The sequence below is a fragment of the Pseudopipra pipra genome, unplaced genomic scaffold (genome assembly GCF_036250125.1).
Source record: "Pseudopipra pipra isolate bDixPip1 unplaced genomic scaffold, bDixPip1.hap1 HAP1_SCAFFOLD_514, whole genome shotgun sequence".
NCBI classification, from domain to species: Eukaryota; Metazoa; Chordata; class Aves; order Passeriformes; family Pipridae; genus Pseudopipra; species Pseudopipra pipra.
In genome coordinates, this window is record NW_026990997.1 from 1 (window position 1) to 16,107 (window position 16,107).

General features: G+C 66.5%; 2 protein-coding genes across 2 annotated transcripts; both read left to right on the plus strand.

Annotated features, from left to right (window-relative positions):
* Positions 1–269: 269 nt before the first annotated feature.
* Positions 270–1,988, plus strand: MED29 (mediator complex subunit 29). Its single transcript, XM_064643650.1, has 4 exons — positions 270–642; positions 884–942; positions 1,095–1,179; positions 1,671–1,988. The coding sequence occupies exons 1-4, from the start codon at positions 403–405 to the stop codon at positions 1,905–1,907; spliced, it is 621 nt and encodes a 206-aa protein (XP_064499720.1). The 5' UTR covers positions 270–402; the 3' UTR covers positions 1,908–1,988.
* A 772-nt stretch (positions 1,989–2,760) lies between these two features.
* SUPT5H (SPT5 homolog, DSIF elongation factor subunit) lies at positions 2,761–15,940 on the plus strand. The gene is given in 35 exon segments (XM_064643651.1): positions 2,761–3,024; positions 3,259–3,379; positions 3,576–3,616; positions 3,618–3,742; positions 3,862–3,927; positions 4,536–4,547; positions 4,674–4,743; positions 4,854–4,922; positions 5,042–5,107; positions 5,316–5,346; positions 5,631–5,699; positions 6,394–6,645; positions 6,898–6,987; positions 7,398–7,468; positions 7,637–7,742; positions 7,835–7,928; positions 8,147–8,283; positions 8,369–8,524; positions 9,485–9,539; positions 9,542–9,630; positions 10,494–10,640; positions 11,081–11,206; positions 11,289–11,373; positions 11,446–11,483; positions 11,485–11,551; positions 11,626–11,728; positions 12,133–12,151; positions 12,153–12,264; positions 12,717–12,822; positions 13,219–13,377; positions 13,943–14,111; positions 14,509–14,574; positions 14,576–14,707; positions 15,494–15,589; positions 15,665–15,940. Coding segments are annotated over 34 exon segments (3,249 nt in total). The 5' UTR covers positions 2,761–3,024; positions 3,259–3,298; the 3' UTR covers positions 15,809–15,940.
* The last annotated feature ends 167 nt before the right edge of the window (positions 15,941–16,107 follow it).

A 16,107-nucleotide genomic window follows, 5' to 3' on the forward strand; every position in this document is an offset into this window, starting at 1 on the left:
TCGGAGCCGTGACGTCACGAAGGACCCCCAGCCCACCCAAACCCCCGGGGGACTCCCCCCCGCTCCGCGTGACGTCACATCAGTGTAATATGACGGCACGAGCGACCCCTACCCATCCCCGCGCGCGCCGTTACGTCACAATGGGGACCCCCCCCCATTCCTTCCTGTCAGGCGACCCCCCAAATCTCGCGGAGGGGCTCCCGCGCTCCGCGTGACGTCACGACACTGCCCCATGACGTCAAGACGGTGACGTCACGGCCGTTACCGGTGCCCCGGCTCGTCGCGCTGCGCCTGCGTCTGGATGGTGGGCGCCATCTTCGCACCGCCACTTCCGGCGCGCTCCCAGCGACGTCACTCCCCGCCGCGCCGCGCGCCGGAAGTGAAGCGGCCCCGGGGACGACAATGGCGGCGCCGCCGCCTCAGCCTGGGCCCGGCCCTGGGCCTCCCCCCGCACCTCCCGCGGGGCCGCCCGGAGCGGGAGCGGGACCCGCAGCGGCGGCAGGAGCGGGGCCGGGCCCCCCCCCAACGGTCGGGGCCGCTCCGGGCCCCGCGCTCCCCGCGCAGGCCGCGCAGGCGCAGCAGGACTTCGAGCCCGTGCAGCGCTTCCGGGTCCTGCTGCCGCAGCTGAAGGAGAGCCTGCAGGTGGGCGGGGCTTAAGTAAGGGGCGGGCGTGGGGGGACGCGATCCGCAGGTGGGCGGTGCCTGAGGGGGCGAGAACCTGATGTGAAATGGGGCGTGGTCCGATACCGAGGGGGCGTGGCTTGTGTGGGGAAGGGGCGGGGTTTAGCATTGGGAGGGGGCGTGTCCCCTGAGGGGGCGTGTCCCTCCCTCGGGGGGGTCTCCCCAGGTTTTGGGGTCCCCCCCTCACCCCCGACCCCCTCAGAGCCTGATGAAGGTGGCGGCGCAAAACCTGATGCAGAACTGCAGCATCGACAGCGGCCAGTGAGTGACCAGTGCCTCCCAGTACATCCCAGTACATCCCACTACCGTCCCAGTACCGTCCCAGTACCTCCCGAGTACCTCCCAGTCCCCCCCAGTGCCCCCCAGTCCCCCCAGTGCCCCCCAGTGCCCCCCAGTCTGACCGGTTCCCTCAGGAAGAGCGCGGACGGGGCCCTGCAGCGCTTCGACAAGAGCCTGGAGGAGTTTTATGCTCTCTGTGACCAACTGGAGCTGTGCCTGGTGAGAGACCCCCCAAAACCACCCAAAAATACCCCCAAACCACCCCAAATTACCACAAAAACAGCCCCAAACTCCCCTTCCTCATAACTCCCCCAATTTCCCCCAACCCCCCCATGACCCCCCTGTGTGTCCCCCCAGCCCCACGAGTGCCTCTCTCAGAGCCAAACCCACCTCCCAAACCCCACATTAACACCCCCAAACCCCCTCTGTCCCACCTTGGGGACCACCCCCAGATGACCCCCTGTGCCCCCCCAAGAGTGACTCTTCCAAAACCTCCCCAAACCCCCCCAAATCCCCTAAAACTCCCCCGGTCTCAGCTCGGGGACCCTCCCAGGGCCCCCTGGTGACCCCCCCGTGTCCCCCCAGCACCTGGCCCACGAGTGCCTCTCCCAAAACCTCCCTAAACCCCCCAAATCCCCCGAAACTGCCCCAGTCTCAGCTCGGGGACCCTCCCAGGGCCCCCCGGGTGACCCCCCCCGTGTCCCCCCCAGCGCCTGGCCCACGAGTGCCTCTCCCAGAGCTTCGACAGCGCCAAACACGCCCCCGCCCTGGTCCCGGCGGCCCCCAAGGGCGAGGGGGGGGGTGGTCCCGGGGAGCCCCCCCTGCCCTACACCCAGTACCTGCCCCTCATCAAGGCCCAGATCGGGGGGGCCAAGGACATCCACAACGCCCTCCTCGAGGGGGCCAACAAGATCACGGGCAAGCTGCCCCCCCCGGGGGGGCCCTGAGGGAGCGGGACCCCCGGGGATGCCCCGAAACACGGCTGGGGAGGGGGGCGAGGGGGCTAAAGGGGGTTTTGGGGGTGGGTTGGGCTCTGGGAGAGGCACTCGTGGGGCTGTGGGAGGGGCACGGGGGTTCACCCTGGGGGTCCCGAGGGGGTCAGGGCAGGAGGGCTTTGGGGGGTTAAGGAGGGGTTTCTGGGGTCTTGGGGGGTCTGGCCGGGAGTTGGGTGGCTACTGGGGGGCCTGGTGTTGGTTGGGGGTCTGAAGGGGTTGGGGGGGCTTGGGGGGCTTCAGAGGATCTTGGACCCCCCCCAGAGGGAGTTTTGGGGGGTTAAAGGCAGAAATTGAGGGGGGTCCTGGGAGATCTGAGTTTGGGAGGGGGTTTGGGGTCTGACCCCTGTTCTTGGTGGGGGGAGGCTGGTTTTGGGGTTTGACTGGGGGGGTGATTTGGGGGGTCTCCACGGGGGTCCTGGACACCCCCAAGCCCCCCTGGGGGTCTCCAGGGGTGTCGGGGGGGTCTGAGTGTGTCCACGGGGGTCCCAATGATGGGTTTTGGGGAGTGGCCCTCCGGGGAGGGATAATTGGGGGGATAATAGGTAATTTTGGGATAGACCCGCAAGTTTTGGGGTGAAACTCTTATGTTTTGTTAAATAAATTGATTTTTTTGTGACATTGCTTCCTTTGTGTGCACAGGGGGATCCCAGAGGGTTGGGACGTGTCTGGGGGGGGGTGTCACGGGGGCGGGGGGGCTTTGGTCCGTGACGTCACGGGGCCTATCAGTGACGTCGCGGCCCCGATGATGTCATAAAAACGCTCCGCGCTTTTTTTTGGTCCCGCCGCGCCGCCGTCGCGCGAGATCTCGCGAGAGGGAGGGCGGGAAATCTCGCGAGAGGAAGGGGCTGTTAAGGGACGCGGAGGGAGCGCGGGCCCAGCCTGGGAATCGCGACAGGAACCGCGACAGGGACCGGGAAAGGGACCGGGAGGGACACCGGGAACGGCACCGGGAACGGCACCGGGTCACAGACTGACAGCCGGGAGCGGCGCACGGACAGGAACAGGCCCCGGCGGAGCCAGACCGGGTCGCGGCCTCAGAGCGAGCGGAGCCTGAGGGTGAGAGGGGGCGGTGGGGGCGGTGGGACCACCCGGGATCCACCGGGATAACCCGGGACACCCCCGAGGTAACCCCGGGGTAACCCCACACCAACCCGGGACCACCCGGGACCCCCCGGGTCCCCTTGAAGGATCCGCAGCCGCCCCAGCCCATCCCCAAGACCCCCCAGAACACCCCCGTGACCCCCTCAGGACCCCCCCCAGCTCCGCTCAGAACACTCTCTTGGCTGCTCCAGGATCCCCTCAGCCCTTTTGAAGCCCCCCTAGACCTCCCAGGACCCCCGACCATGTCGGACAGCGACGACAGCAACTTCTCGGAGGACGAGAGCGAGCGGAGCAGCGAGGGGGAGGAGGGAGAGGAGGGCGAGGTGAGGCCAAAGGCTCAGGGTGTTCGGGGGTCTCCTGAGCCCCCCGAGCTCCCCCTGACCCCTCCAAACCCCCCTGACTCCCCCTGAGCTGCCCAGGCCAAGGAGCAGCGAGGGGGAGGAAGGCGAGGTGAGGCCGAAGGCTGGGGGGCTTTGGGGGTCCCCTGGCTCCCCCTGAGCCCCCCGACCCCCCCCTCAGGCCGAGGAGCAGCGCGGGGGCAGCGGGAAGGAGGAGGAGGAGGGGGGAGGAGGAGGAGGAGGAGGAGGAAGAGGAGGAGGAGTACGACGAGGAGGAGGAGGAGGAGGAAGATGACGATCGGCCCGCCAAGAAACCGCGGCACGGGGGGTTCATCCTGGACGAGGCCGGTGAGGGGGGATCTGGGGGGGCCCTGGGGGGGTTCAGGGGTGGTTTGGGGGGATCTGGGGGCTCCAGGAGGGTTTGGGGGGTCTCTGCCCACCCCACTGACCCCCCTCAACCCCCCCAGATGTGGACGATGAGTACGAGGATGAAGATCAGTGGGAGGACGGAGCTGAGGACATCCTGGAGAAAGGTGAGGGGGGGGCACCCTGGGGACCCCCCTGGGACTCCTGGGAACCTCCCCCACCCTGGGGACCCCCCCAGGACCCCTCCCCACCCTGGGGACACCCCTTTCTCCCCCAAATCCCCCTTTCTCCCCCAAATCCCCCTTTCTCCCCCAAATCCCCCTTTCCCCCCAAATCCCCCTTTCCCCCCAAATCCCCCTTTCCCCCCAAATCCCCCTTTCCCCCCCAAATCCCCCTTTCCCTCCCCTAAATCCCTTTTTCTTTCCCAACCCCCCTTTTCCCCCCAAACTCCCCCTTCCCTGGGGGATCCCATGCCCCCCCCCCAAATGCCCTTTCCCCTCAAACCCCTCTTTTCCCCCCCAGACCCCCCCATTTCCCTGGAGGGTCCCGTGTCCGTCCTCCCCCCACATCCATCCCTCCATCTCATCCGTGCTCGCCTGGGGCTTTTCTGTTGCTTTTTTATCCCACTTTTACCCCCCAACCCCCCTCCCTGACCCCCCCCATCAATTCTGACCCCCCCCTCGCCCCCCACCCCAATTTCCCCCCCGTTTCCCCCCCTCACCTGGTTTTGCTGTTTATTTACTTCATCTCCACCGTCACTTTGTCCCCGGGGCAGAGGAGATCGAAGGTAAGATCCCCCCTCACCTCCCCCTCTGTGTGTCCCCCCCACAAATATGGGGGCCCAAACACCCCCCAGTGCCCCCCCAGCCCCTCACGGGGGGGTCCCAATCCCGACCTTCCTCCTCTTCCTCAGCCTCCAACATCGACAACGTGGTGCTGGACGAGGATCGTTCTGGGGCCCGGCGGCTCCAGAACCTCTGGAGGTGACTGTGGACCCCCCCAGGACCCCCCCTGAAGTCCCCCTGACCCCCACAGCCCCATTTCTCTCTTTTTTTCTCTCTTTTTCCCTCATTTCCCCTGTTTTTTCCCCCAGGGACCAGCGGGAGGAGGAGCTGGGCGAGTATTACATGAAGAAATACGCCAAGTCCTCGGTGGGGGAGACGTGAGTGACCCCCAGGGACCCCTCGGGGACCCCCCCCCAGTTGTGGTGACAGGGAGGGACCTCCTGCCCCCCCCAGCCCCGATTTGCCTGATTTGGGGGGGTTTTCCCTCATTTTCCAGGGTTTATGGGGGCTCGGATGAGCTGTCGGACGACATCACCCAACAGCAGCTGCTGCCCGGGGTCAAGTGAGTTTGGGGGCAGAAAGGGGGGAATTGGGGCCTGAAAAGGGTTTGAGTGGGGGAGAAAGGAGGGAACTGGGTCAGATCCCCCTTTAATGAGGATTAACTGGGGTGGAAAAGGGGGAATTGGGTCACAGTAAAGATTTAATTAGGGGGAAGAAGAGGAAATAGGGTCAGACCTCGTCCCGTAACCAGGTTTCGTTGCCCCTCACAGGGACCCCAACCTCTGGACTGTCAAGTGCAAGGTGGGTGCTGAGCCCCCACCCCAAAACCCAAACCCCCGTTTTTCTGCCCCCAAACCCCCTTTCTGTGCCCAAACCTCCTGGTTTGTGCCCCAAACCCCCTTTCTGCCCCCGAACCCCCTTTCTGCCCCCAAACCTCCCGGTTTGTGCCCCAAACCCCCTTTCTGCCCCCAAACCTCCCGGTTTGTGCCCCAAACCCCCTTTCTGCCCCCACCCCAAACCCCTTTTCCCCCCCAACTCTCCCTTTCTGCCCCCAAACCCCCTCTCTGACCCCCCCTGACCCCCAGATCGGGGAGGAACGAGCCACGGCCGTCGCCCTCATGCGCAAGTTCATCGCGTACCAGTACACGGAGACCGTGAGTGCTGGGGGCACTGGGGGCACTGGGGAGGCACTGGGGGGGCACTGGGGGGCACTGGGGGGGGTACTGGGGCTGTACTGGGGACACGGGGGGCACTGGGGGGGCACTGGGGGCACTGGGGGGGGTACTGGGGCTGTACTGGGGACACGGGGGGCACTGGGGGGCACTGGGAGGCACTGGGGGCACTGGGGCTGTACTGGGGACACGGGGGGCACTGGGGGGCACTGGGGGGCACTGGGGCTGTACTGGGGACACGGGGGGCACTGGGGGGCACTGGGGGGCACTGGGGCTGTACTGGGGACACGGGGGGCACTGGGGGGCACTGGGGGCTCGGGGGGGGCACTGGGGGGGCACTGGGGCTGTACTGGGGGCACTGGGGCGGGCACTGGGGCTGTACTGGGGGCACTGGGGGGGCACTGGGGCTGTACTGGGGGCACTGGGGCTGTACTGGGGGCACTGTGATAGTACTGGGGTGGAACTGGGGGCACTGGGGTGGCACTGGGAGCACTGTGATGGTACTGGGGGCACTGGGAGCACTGTGATGATATTGGGGTGGAACTGGGGGCACTGTGATGGTACTGGGGGGGCACTGGGGGTACTGGGGTGGCACTGGGGTGGAACTGGAGATACTGGGAGCACTGGGGTGGTTCTGGGAGCACTGTCAGTGACCCCCTGTCCCCCCCCTCTGCAGCCCCTGCAGATCAAGGCCGTGGTGGCCCCGGAGCACGTCAGGGGGTACCTGTACGTGGAGGCCTACAAGCAGACCCACGTGAAACAGGCCATCGAGGGCGTGGGCAACCTGCGCCTGGGCTACTGGAACCAGCAGATGGTGCCCATCAAGGAGATGACCGACGTGCTCAAGGTGGTCAAGGAGGTCACCAACCTCAAACCCAAGGCCTGGGTCCGGCTCAAGAGGGGCATCTACAAGGATGACATCGCCCAGGTGAGGGGGGGACGCGCCTGGGGGGCACCTGGGGCTCACCTGGGTTACCTGGGGGGGCACCTGGGGCTGGGGGGGCTTACCTGGGGCTCACCTGGGGCTGGGGGGGGTTACCTGGGGCTCACCTGGGTTACCTGGGGCTGGGGGGGGTTACCTGGGGCTCACCTGGGGCTGGGGGGGGTTACCTGGGGCTCACCTGGGGCTCACCTGGGTTACCTGGGGCTCACCTGGGCGTTCCTGCCCCCCCTCCCCCAGGTGGATTACGTGGAGCCAAGCCAGAACCAGATCTCCCTCAAGATGATCCCCAGGATCGACTTCGACCGCATCAAAGCCCGGATGAGCCTGGTGGGTGAGGGGGGGACACCCCTGGGGCAGGGGAGGGGTCCCAGAGGGGTGGGTCCACCTGGATGGGGGGATCCCAGGTGTGGGGGTGATTCCTGGGGTGAGTGGATCCCTGGGGGTGGACTCCTGGGGGTGATCCCTGGAGTGAGTGGATCCCTGGGGTGAGTGGATCCCCATGGGTGGATCCCAGGTGTGTGGGTGATCCCTGCGGGTGGATCCCTGGGGGTGAGTGGGTTCCTGGGGTGGATCCTTGGGATGAGTGGATCCCTGAGGATGATCCCTGGAGTGAGTGGATCCCCATGGGTGGGCCCCCGAGGGTGAGTGGATCCCCGTGGGTGATCCCTGGGGGTGAGTGGATCCCCGTGGGTGATCCCTGGGGGTGAGTGGCTCCCTCTCCCCCCTCACCCCCGCAGAAGGACTGGTTTGCCAAACGCAAGAAGTTCAAGCGGCCGCCCCAGAGACTCTTCGACGCCGAGAAAATCCGGTACCCGCCCCCCGGGATTCCCCCTGGGATCCTCCCTGTGGGACCCCCCCCTTGGATCCACCCCGTGGGATCCTTCCTGTGGGATCCCCCGTGGGATCCTCCCCGTGGGATCCTCCCCGTGGGATCCTCCCCGTGGGATCCCCCTGGGCTCACCTGGGGGTCCCGCAGGTCCCTGGGGGGGGACGTGGCCTCCGACGGCGACTTCCTGATCTTCGAGGGCAACCGGTACAGCAGGAAGGGCTTCCTGTTCAAGAGCTTCGCCATGTCGGCCGTGGTGAGGCCCAGAACCCCCCTTCCTGAACCCAAAACGCTCCCCTGGGGACCCCAAGTGCAGGGCTCGAGCCCCAACCTCCCCCAACCTCCCAGATCACGGAGGGGGTGAAGCCCACCCTGTCCGAGCTGGAGAAGTTCGAGGACCAGCCCGAGGGCATCGACCTGGAGGTGGTGACTGAGAGCACAGGTAGGGGGTCCCCAGCCCCCAAAGACCCCTCCAGGTGCCCTCCCCAGACCCCAAATCCCCCCAAACCCCTCTCCCCAGCACCCCCAAACCCCCCCTGTCCCCTGGGCAGCACAGCTTCCAGCCCGACGCTGAGGGGGGTGAGGGGAGCTGAGCCACCTCCAGCAGCCCCCCGAAATCCCCCCGGATCCCCCGGGCCCCAAATCCCGTTTCTCTCCCAGGGAAGGAGCGGGAGCACAACTTCCAGCCCGGGGACAACGTGGAGGTGTGCGAGGGGGAGCTCATCAACCTGCAGGGCAAGATCCTGAGCGTGGACGGCAACAAAATCACCATCATGCCCAAGCACGAGGACCTCAAGGTCTGCAGACCCCAAAACCCCCCGAGGGGCTCTGCCCTGCCCCCAAAACCCCTTCTGCCGGCCCTGACAGGGGTGTCTCCCCCAGGACATGCTGGAGTTCCCGGCCCAGGAGCTCAGGAAGTACTTTCGGATGGGCGACCACGTGAAGGTGATCGCGGGGAGGTTCGAGGGCGACACGGGGCTGATCGTGAGGGTGGAGGAGAACTTCGTCATCCTCTTCTCCGACCTCACCATGCACGAGGTGAGTTCGGGGCGGAACACGTGGGAAACGGGGTCAGGGGGGCGTTTGGGGTGAAAAACAAGGGGTTTGGGGTTGGTTTGGGGTGAAAAACAAGGGGTTTGGGGTGAAAAACAAGGGGTTTGGGGTCGGTTTGGGGTGAAAAACAAGGGGTTTGGGGTCGGTTTGGGGTTTGGGGTGGATCCCAGGAGTTTGGGGTCAGTTTGGGATTTGGGGTCGGTTTGGGGTGAAAAACAAGGGGTTTGGGGTCAGTTTGGGGTTTGGGGCGGATCCCAGGGGTTTGGGGTCGGTTTGGGGTTTGGGGTTGGTTTGGGGGGAATCCCGGGGGTTTGGGGTTGCTTTGGGGTGAAAAACAAGGGGTTTGGGGTCGGTTTGGGGTGAAAAACAAGGGGTTTGGGGTTGCTTTGGGGTGAAAAACAAGGGGTTTGGGGTCAGTTTGGGGTTTGGGGTCGGTTTGGGGTGGATCCCGGTGGTTTGGGGTCAGTCCAGGTTTGGGTTGAATCCCGGGGGTTTGGGGTCAGTTTGGGGTTTGGGGTCAGTTTGGGGTTGGTTTGGGGTGAATCCCGGGGGTTTGGGGTCAGTCCAGGTTTGGGGTCGGTTTGGGGTGAATCCCGGGGGTTTGGGGTCAGTCCAGGTTTGGGTTGAATCCCGGGGGTTTGGGGTCAGTTTGGGGGTTTGGGGTCAGTTTGGGGGTTTGGGGTGAATCCCGGGGGTTTGGGGTCAGTCCAGGTTTGGGGTCAGTTTGGGGTGAATCCTGGGGGTTTGGGGTCAGTCCAGGTTTGGGGTCAGTTTGGGGTGAATCCTGGGGGTTTGGGGTCAGTCCAGGTTTGGGGTGAACTCGAGGGTCTTGTGTCAGTTCCACTTTGGGGTCAGTCCCGGGGATTTTGGGGTGAACGCCGGGGATTCTGCGTCAGTCCTGTTTTGGGGTGAATCCCGAGGATTTTGGGTGTGTTTTCCCCCCAGCTGAAGGTGCTGCCCCGGGACCTGCAGCTCTGCTCCGAGACGGCGTCGGGGGTGGACGTGGGGGGCAGCACGAGTGGGGGGAGCTGGTGCAGCTGGACCCCCAAACCGTGGGGGTGATCGTGAGGCTCGAGAGGGAAACCTTCCAGGTGAGACCCCCAAAATATGGGGGTGCCATGATCACCTTCCAGGTGAGACCCCCAAAATATGGGGGTGCCATGATCACCTTCCAGGTGAGACCCCCAAAATATGGGGGTGCCATGATCACCTTCCAGGTGAGACCCCCAAAATATGGGGGTGCCATGATCCCCTTCCAGGTGAGACCCCCAAAATGTGGGGGTGCCATGATCCCCTTCCAGGTGAGACCCCCAAAATGTGGGGGTGCCATGATCACCTTCCAGGTGAGACCCCCAAAATGTGGGGGTGCCATGATCCCCTTCCAGGTGAGACCCCCAAAATGTGGGGGTGCCATAGTCACCTTCCAGGTGAGACCCCCAAAATGTGGGGGTGCCATGATCCCTTTCCAGGTGAGACCCCCAAAATGTGGGGGTGCCACGGTCACCTTCCAGGTGAGACACACCCCCCCCCTAAATCCAGGAGGGTCCTGGGCTCCCAAATGTGGGGGGGTTCCCAAATCTGGGGGTCTCTGCTGTCACCCCCCAGGTGAGTCTCCAGGTGGGTCCTGGACCCCCAATCTGTGTCCTGTGGATGGGGGGGGATCCCCAAGCTCTGCCCTGTCCAGGGCTGTGCCCCCCACCCCAGGGCTGTGCCCCCCACCCCAGGGTGGTCCCCCTGACCCCAGGGGGGGTCCCCCTGACCCCAGGGGGGGGTCCCCAGGTTTTTGGCCAAGGCCCCCCAGACGTGCCCCCCACGTGTAGGGGGTCACAGACCAGCACCATGTCGGTGTTTTGGGGGGTCCCCGAGCTCTGCCCTGTCCCAGGGCTGTGCCCCCCGCCCCCAGGGGGGTCCCCCACTTTAGGGAAGCCCCCCCCGACCCCCGTGTCCCCCCCAGGTGCTGAACATGTACGGGAAGGTGGTGACGGTGCGGCACCAGGCCGTCACCAGGAAGAAGGACAATCGCTTCGCCGTCGCCCTGGACTCGGAGCAGAACAACATCCACGTCAAGGACATCGTCAAAGTCATCGATGGCCCCCACTCCGTGCGTCCTGGGGGGTCCCCGGGGGGCCTGGGGGGCTCCTTGGGGTGTTTTGGGGGGTCCCCGGCTCTGTCTGTGTCTCTGGGAACGTCCCCGAGTTCCCTCCCTCGGTTTGGAGTTTGCTCCCTGCTCTGGGATTCACCCTCTCTTTTCGGGTTCCCTCGTTTTTGGGGGTTCCACCTCCCCTTTTTGGGGTTTCACCTTCACTTTTTAGGTTTCCCCCCCTTGTTTTGGGGTTCCCCCCCTTGTTTTGGGGTTCCCCCCCTTGTTTTGGGGTTCTCTCCCTTGTTTTGGGGTTCTCCTGCCGTTTTTTTTTACTTCCACGCCCCCATTTTTGCTTCTCACTCCTCTTATTTTGGGCTTTCACCACCTCTTTGAGTTTTACCCCCTTTTCTGCCTCTCACCCCCCTCATTTGGGGGTCCTGCCCCCCTTTCCCCCCCAGGGCCGCGAGGGCGAGATCCGACACCTTTTCCGCGGCTTCGCCTTCCTGCACTGCAAGAAGCTGGTGGAGAACGGGGGGATGTTCGTGTGCAAGACCCGCCACCTGGTGCTGGCCGGGGGCTCCAAGGTCTGTAGGACCCCTCAGGACCCCCAGTTTCCCCGATTTTGCCCGTTTTCCCCCCTCCTCACCCCGTTTTCCCCGCCCGCAGCCCCGGGACGTCACCAACTTCACGGTGTGCGGCTTCACCCCCATGTCCCCCCGCATCAGCAGCCCCATGCACCCCAGCGGGGCCGGTGAGTCGGGGGCGCTCCCGGGGGTCTTTGGGGCCCCCCCGAGCCCCCCCTGAGCCCCCCTGTGCCCCCCAGGCCAGCGGGGGGGCTTTGGGGCCGGCGGGATGAGCCGCGGGCCGGGGCCGGCGCGACAACGACCTCATCGGGCAGACGGTGCGGATCTCGCAGGGGCCCTACAAAGGTGGGTGTGGGACCCCCCCCGAGCCCCCCTAGAGCCCCCCGGGACCCTCCCTGACCCCCCCCGTGCCCCCCCAGGGTACATCGGGGTGGTGAAGGACGCCACGGAGTCCACGGCGCGCGTGGAGCTGCACTCGACCTGCCAGACCATCTCCGTGGACAGGCAGCGCCTCACCACCGTGTGAGTGGGGGAGACCCCCAGAGACCCCCCCCGTGGGGTGGGAACGTCCCCAGAGACCCCCCTGGGGGTTGGGGTGACCCCCCCGTGGGGTGGGAACATCCCCAGAGACCCCCCTGTGGGTTGGGGTGACCTCCCTGTCAGGGGGGGAACATCCTCAGATACCCCCCTGGGGGTTGGGGTGACCCCCCCGTGGGGGGGAACATCCCCAGAGACCCCCCTGTGGGTTGGGGTGACCCCCCCGTGGGTCGGGGTGGTCCTGGGAGACCCCTCAGTGGTTTGGGGTGGTCCTGGGAGACCCCTCGGTGGGTCAGTGGGGGCCCTTGGAGACCCCTCAGTGGGTTGGGGTGACCCCTGGGCCCCGCAGGGGGGGCTCTGTCAGGGGTTTGACCCCCCTTTCCCCCCAGGGGGTCCCGGCGCCCCGGCTTGGGGGCTCACGTCGGCCTACGGGAGGACCCCCATGTACGGCTCCCAGACCCCCATGTACGGCTCGGGGTCCAGGACCCCCATGTACGGCTCCCAGACCCCCCTGCACGACGGTGAGTGGGGAGGGGGGGGCCTGGGGGGCACTGGGGGGCTCGGGGGGGGTTGGAAGGGACTGGGGGGGCTCTGGGGGGACCCTGGGGACTGGGGGGACCCTGGGAGTTGAGGGGGGCACTGGGGGGACTCTGGGGATTGGGGGGACCCTGAGAGTTGAGGGGGTCACTGGGGGGACCCTGGGACTGGGGGGACTCTGGGAGTTGAGGGGGGCACAGCAGGGGAGCTCTGGGACCACTGGGGAGGCTCTGGGGGGGCTGGGAGGGGGCTCCAAGGGACCCTGGGAATGGGGGGACTCTGGGAGTTGAGGGGGGCACTGGGGGGGCTCTGGGACCTCTGGGGGGGCTGGGAGGGGGCTCTGGAGGAACCCTGGGAATGGGGGGGCTCTGGGGGATCCCCCCAGCCGGGGAAAGGGCCCCGGGGGGGTGACGGCGTTTTTGGGGTCGCCCCCCAGGGAGCCGCACCCCCCACTACGGGTCACAGACCCCCCTGCACGATGGGAGCAGGACCCCGGCCCAGAGCGGGGCCTGGGACCCCAACAACCCCAACACCCCCTCGAGGTGAGACCCCCGCCCCAAAATAACCCAGAACAGCCCCAACACCTCTTTGAGGTGAGACCCCCTACCCCAAAATAACCCAGAACAGCCCCAACACCTCGAGGTGAGACCCCCTACCCCCAAAACCTCCCCACAGCCCCCCAGAAACCCCAAACCTCTTCTAGATGGGACCCCCCCAGTTTCCCTTCTTGGGGGTCCCTTTCACCAAACCCCCCCGTTTCGTGTCTCCCCCTCCCCAAATCCTCCTGTGTTGTCTCTCCCCCTTTTTGGGGGGGTCCCATTTGTGTCTCCCCCCTCTCTGGGGGTCCCATTTGTGTCTGTCCCTCTCTGGGGGTCCCATTTGTGTCTCCCCCCTCTGGGGGTCCCATTTGGGCCCCCCCTCTGACGTTGCCCCCCCAGGGCCGACGAGGACTTCGAGTACGGCTTCGAGGACGAGCCCACCCCGTCCCCCCAGGGCTATGGGGGGACCCCCAACCCGCAGACCCCCGGGTACCCCGACCCCGCCTCCCCCCAGGTCACGCAGCCCTACAACCCCCAGACCCCCGGGACCCCCGCCATGTGAGTGACAAACGGGGGGCACCCCAAAAATGGGGGGTGGGGGGGACACCCCAAGTCACGGCCCTACAACCCCCAGACCCCCGGGACCCCCGCCATGTGAGTGACAAACGGGGGGCACCCCAAAAATGGGGGGGTGGGGGGGACACCCCAAGTCATGGCCCTACAACCCCCAAACCCCCGGGACCCCCAAATGGGGGGGACCCCAAATCTGGGGTGGGGGGGAACACTGAAATCTGGGGGGGTGGAGGGCCCCCAAAATGTCACTCTGGGGGGAAAATGGGCTTCTGGGGGACCCCAAAATGCTTTTGGGGGGGGTGGGGGGACCCCAAAGTGCTGCAAGGGGGGGGAGGCAAGGGGACCCCAAAATCTGAGAGGGGGCAAGGGGGGGGCTGTGCTCTTGGTGGGGGGAGTCCCCAGAATGTCACTGTGGGGGGGAAAATGGGCTTCTGGGACACCCCAAAATGCTTTTGGGGGGCAGCTCCTGCAGGCCCCCAAAAGGTGGCTCTGGGGGGGACCCCCTGCCCCCCAAACACCCCCGGGTGTGACCCCCCCCGTCTCCCCCCAGGTACAACACGGAGCAGTTCTCGCCCTACGCCGTCCCCTCCCCACAGGGGTCCTACCAGCCCAGCCCCTCCCCCCAGAGCTACCACCAGGTGGCCCCGAGCCCGGTGGGCTACCAGAACACCCACTCGCCGGCCAGCTACCACCCCACGCCCTCCCCCATGGCCTACCAGGTAACCCGGGACCCCCAGACCTCCCTGAGACCCCCAAACCTGACCCTGAACCCCCCTGAGCCCCCCCACACCCCCCCTGAGCCCCCCCAGACCCACTGGGCTACCAGAACACCCACTGGGCTACCAGAACACCCACTTGCTGGCCATGCTCCCCCTCATGGCCTACCAGGTACCCCCAGACCCACCAGGACCCCCAAACCGCCCCTAAGACCCTCCCCCAGGGTCTTCCAAACCCCAAAACAGAGCCCCCCCCCAAACCCCTTGTGGCCCCCCCCAAACCCCTCGTAGCCCCCCTACACCCCCTCGTAGCCCCCCTACACCCCCCTCATAGCCCCTCTATGCCCCCCCAAACCCCTCCCACCCCCCTTTAACCACCCCCCTGTCCCCCCCAGGCCAGCCCGAGCCCCAGCCCGTGGGCTACAGCCCGATGACCCCCGGGGCTCCCTCCCCGGGGGGCTACAACCCCCCACACCCCCGGCTCGGGCATCGAGCCCAGCGCGGGCGACTGGGTGACCACCGACATCCAGGTCAAGGTCCGGGACTCCTACCTGGACTCGCAGGCCGTGGGGCAGACCGGGGTCATCCGCAGCGTCACGGTGAGACCCCCGCCCGGGGGGCTTCCTTGGGGTCAGGGGGGTCGGGATTTGGGGTCTGGGGGGTCAGGGGGGGGTCGGGATTTGGGGTCTGGGGGGTCGGGATTTGGGGTCGGGGGGGGGTCGGGATTTGGGGTCTGGGGGGTCTGTCCTGGACCAGGCCGTGGGGCAGACCGGGGTCATCCGCAGCGTCACGGTGAGACCCCCGCCCGGGGGGCTTCCTTGGGGTCAGGGGGGCCGGGATTTGGGGTCTGGGGGGTCTGTCCTGGACCAGGCCGTGGGGCAGGACCGGGGTCATCCGCAGCGTCACGGTGAGACCCCCGCCCGGGGGGCTTCCTTGGGGTCAGGGGGGTCAGGGGGGCCGGGATTTGGGGTCTGGGGGGTCTGTCCTGGACTCGCAGGCCGTGGCACAGAGCCCGGGTCAGTCAGAGTGTCCCGGTGAGACCCCTGCCCGGGGGGGGCTTCCTTGGGGTCTGGGGGGTCGGGATTTGGGGTCTGGGGGGGTCTGTCCTGGACTCACAGGTCAGTCAGAGTGTCCCAGTGAGAACCCTGCCCTGGGGGGGCTCCGGGGGGTCTGTGGGTGCTCCGGGGGGTCTGTGGGAGCTCTGGGGGTCTGTGGGTGCTCTGGGGGGTCTGTGGGGGCTCCGAGGGGTCTGTGGGTGCTCCGGGGGGTCTGTGGGAGCTCCGGGGGGTCTGTGGGTGCTCCGGGGGGTCTGTGGGTGCTCTGGAGGGTCTGTGGGGGCTCCGGGGGGTTATTTTGGGGTCTCAGCCCCCCCGTTTGCCCCCCAGGGCGGGCTGTGCTCCGTGTACCTGAAGGACAGCGAGAAGGTGGTCTCGGTGTCCAGCGAACACCTGGAGCCCGTCACCCCCACCAAGAGCAACAAGGTGAGACCCCCCACCCCCTCGGGGACCCCCAGACCCCCTGAGGGCCCCCCCTGAGCCCTCCCCGGCCCCCCCCAGGTGAAGGTGATCCTGGGGGAGGACCGGGAGGCCACGGGGATCCTGCTGAGCATCGACGGCGAGGACGGGATCGTGCGGATGGACCTGGAGGAGCAGCTCAAGATCCTCAACCTGCGCTTCCTGGGGAAGCTGCTCGAGGCCTGAGGGACCCCCGGGACCCCCCCCAGACACCCCCCCTCCCCTTTTCGGGCCGTTTTCTCCCTTTTCTGGCCATTTCCCTCCCTTTTCTGGCTGTTTTTCCCCCTTTTCTGGCTGTTTTTCTCCATTTTATTCATCTTTTCCTCTCATTTTCTTCCTCTTTTCCCCTATTTTCTCCCCTGCCTCCCCCATTTTTCCCCCCATCTCATTTTCTCTCTCCCCCCCTCCCTGGTTTTCACCTCCCCCATCTCGTTGTAACCAGGTTTTGGTGTCAAATAAAGGTCTGGGGTGCAGCCTCTCCTTCC

Excerpts from the sequence above, each read along its gene's own strand:
- MED29 (XM_064643650.1), top strand. The coding sequence starts at position 403 with ATGGCGGCGCCGCCGCCTCAGCCTGGGCCCGGCCCTGGGCCTCCCCCC. Across the intron at positions 943-1,094 it reads TGCAGCATCGACAGCGGCCA|GAAGAGCGCGGACGGGGCCC; the intron begins GTGAGTGACCAG and ends CGGTTCCCTCAG. Across the intron at positions 1,180-1,670 it reads ACCAACTGGAGCTGTGCCTG|CGCCTGGCCCACGAGTGCCT; the intron begins GTGAGAGACCCC and ends TGTCCCCCCCAG.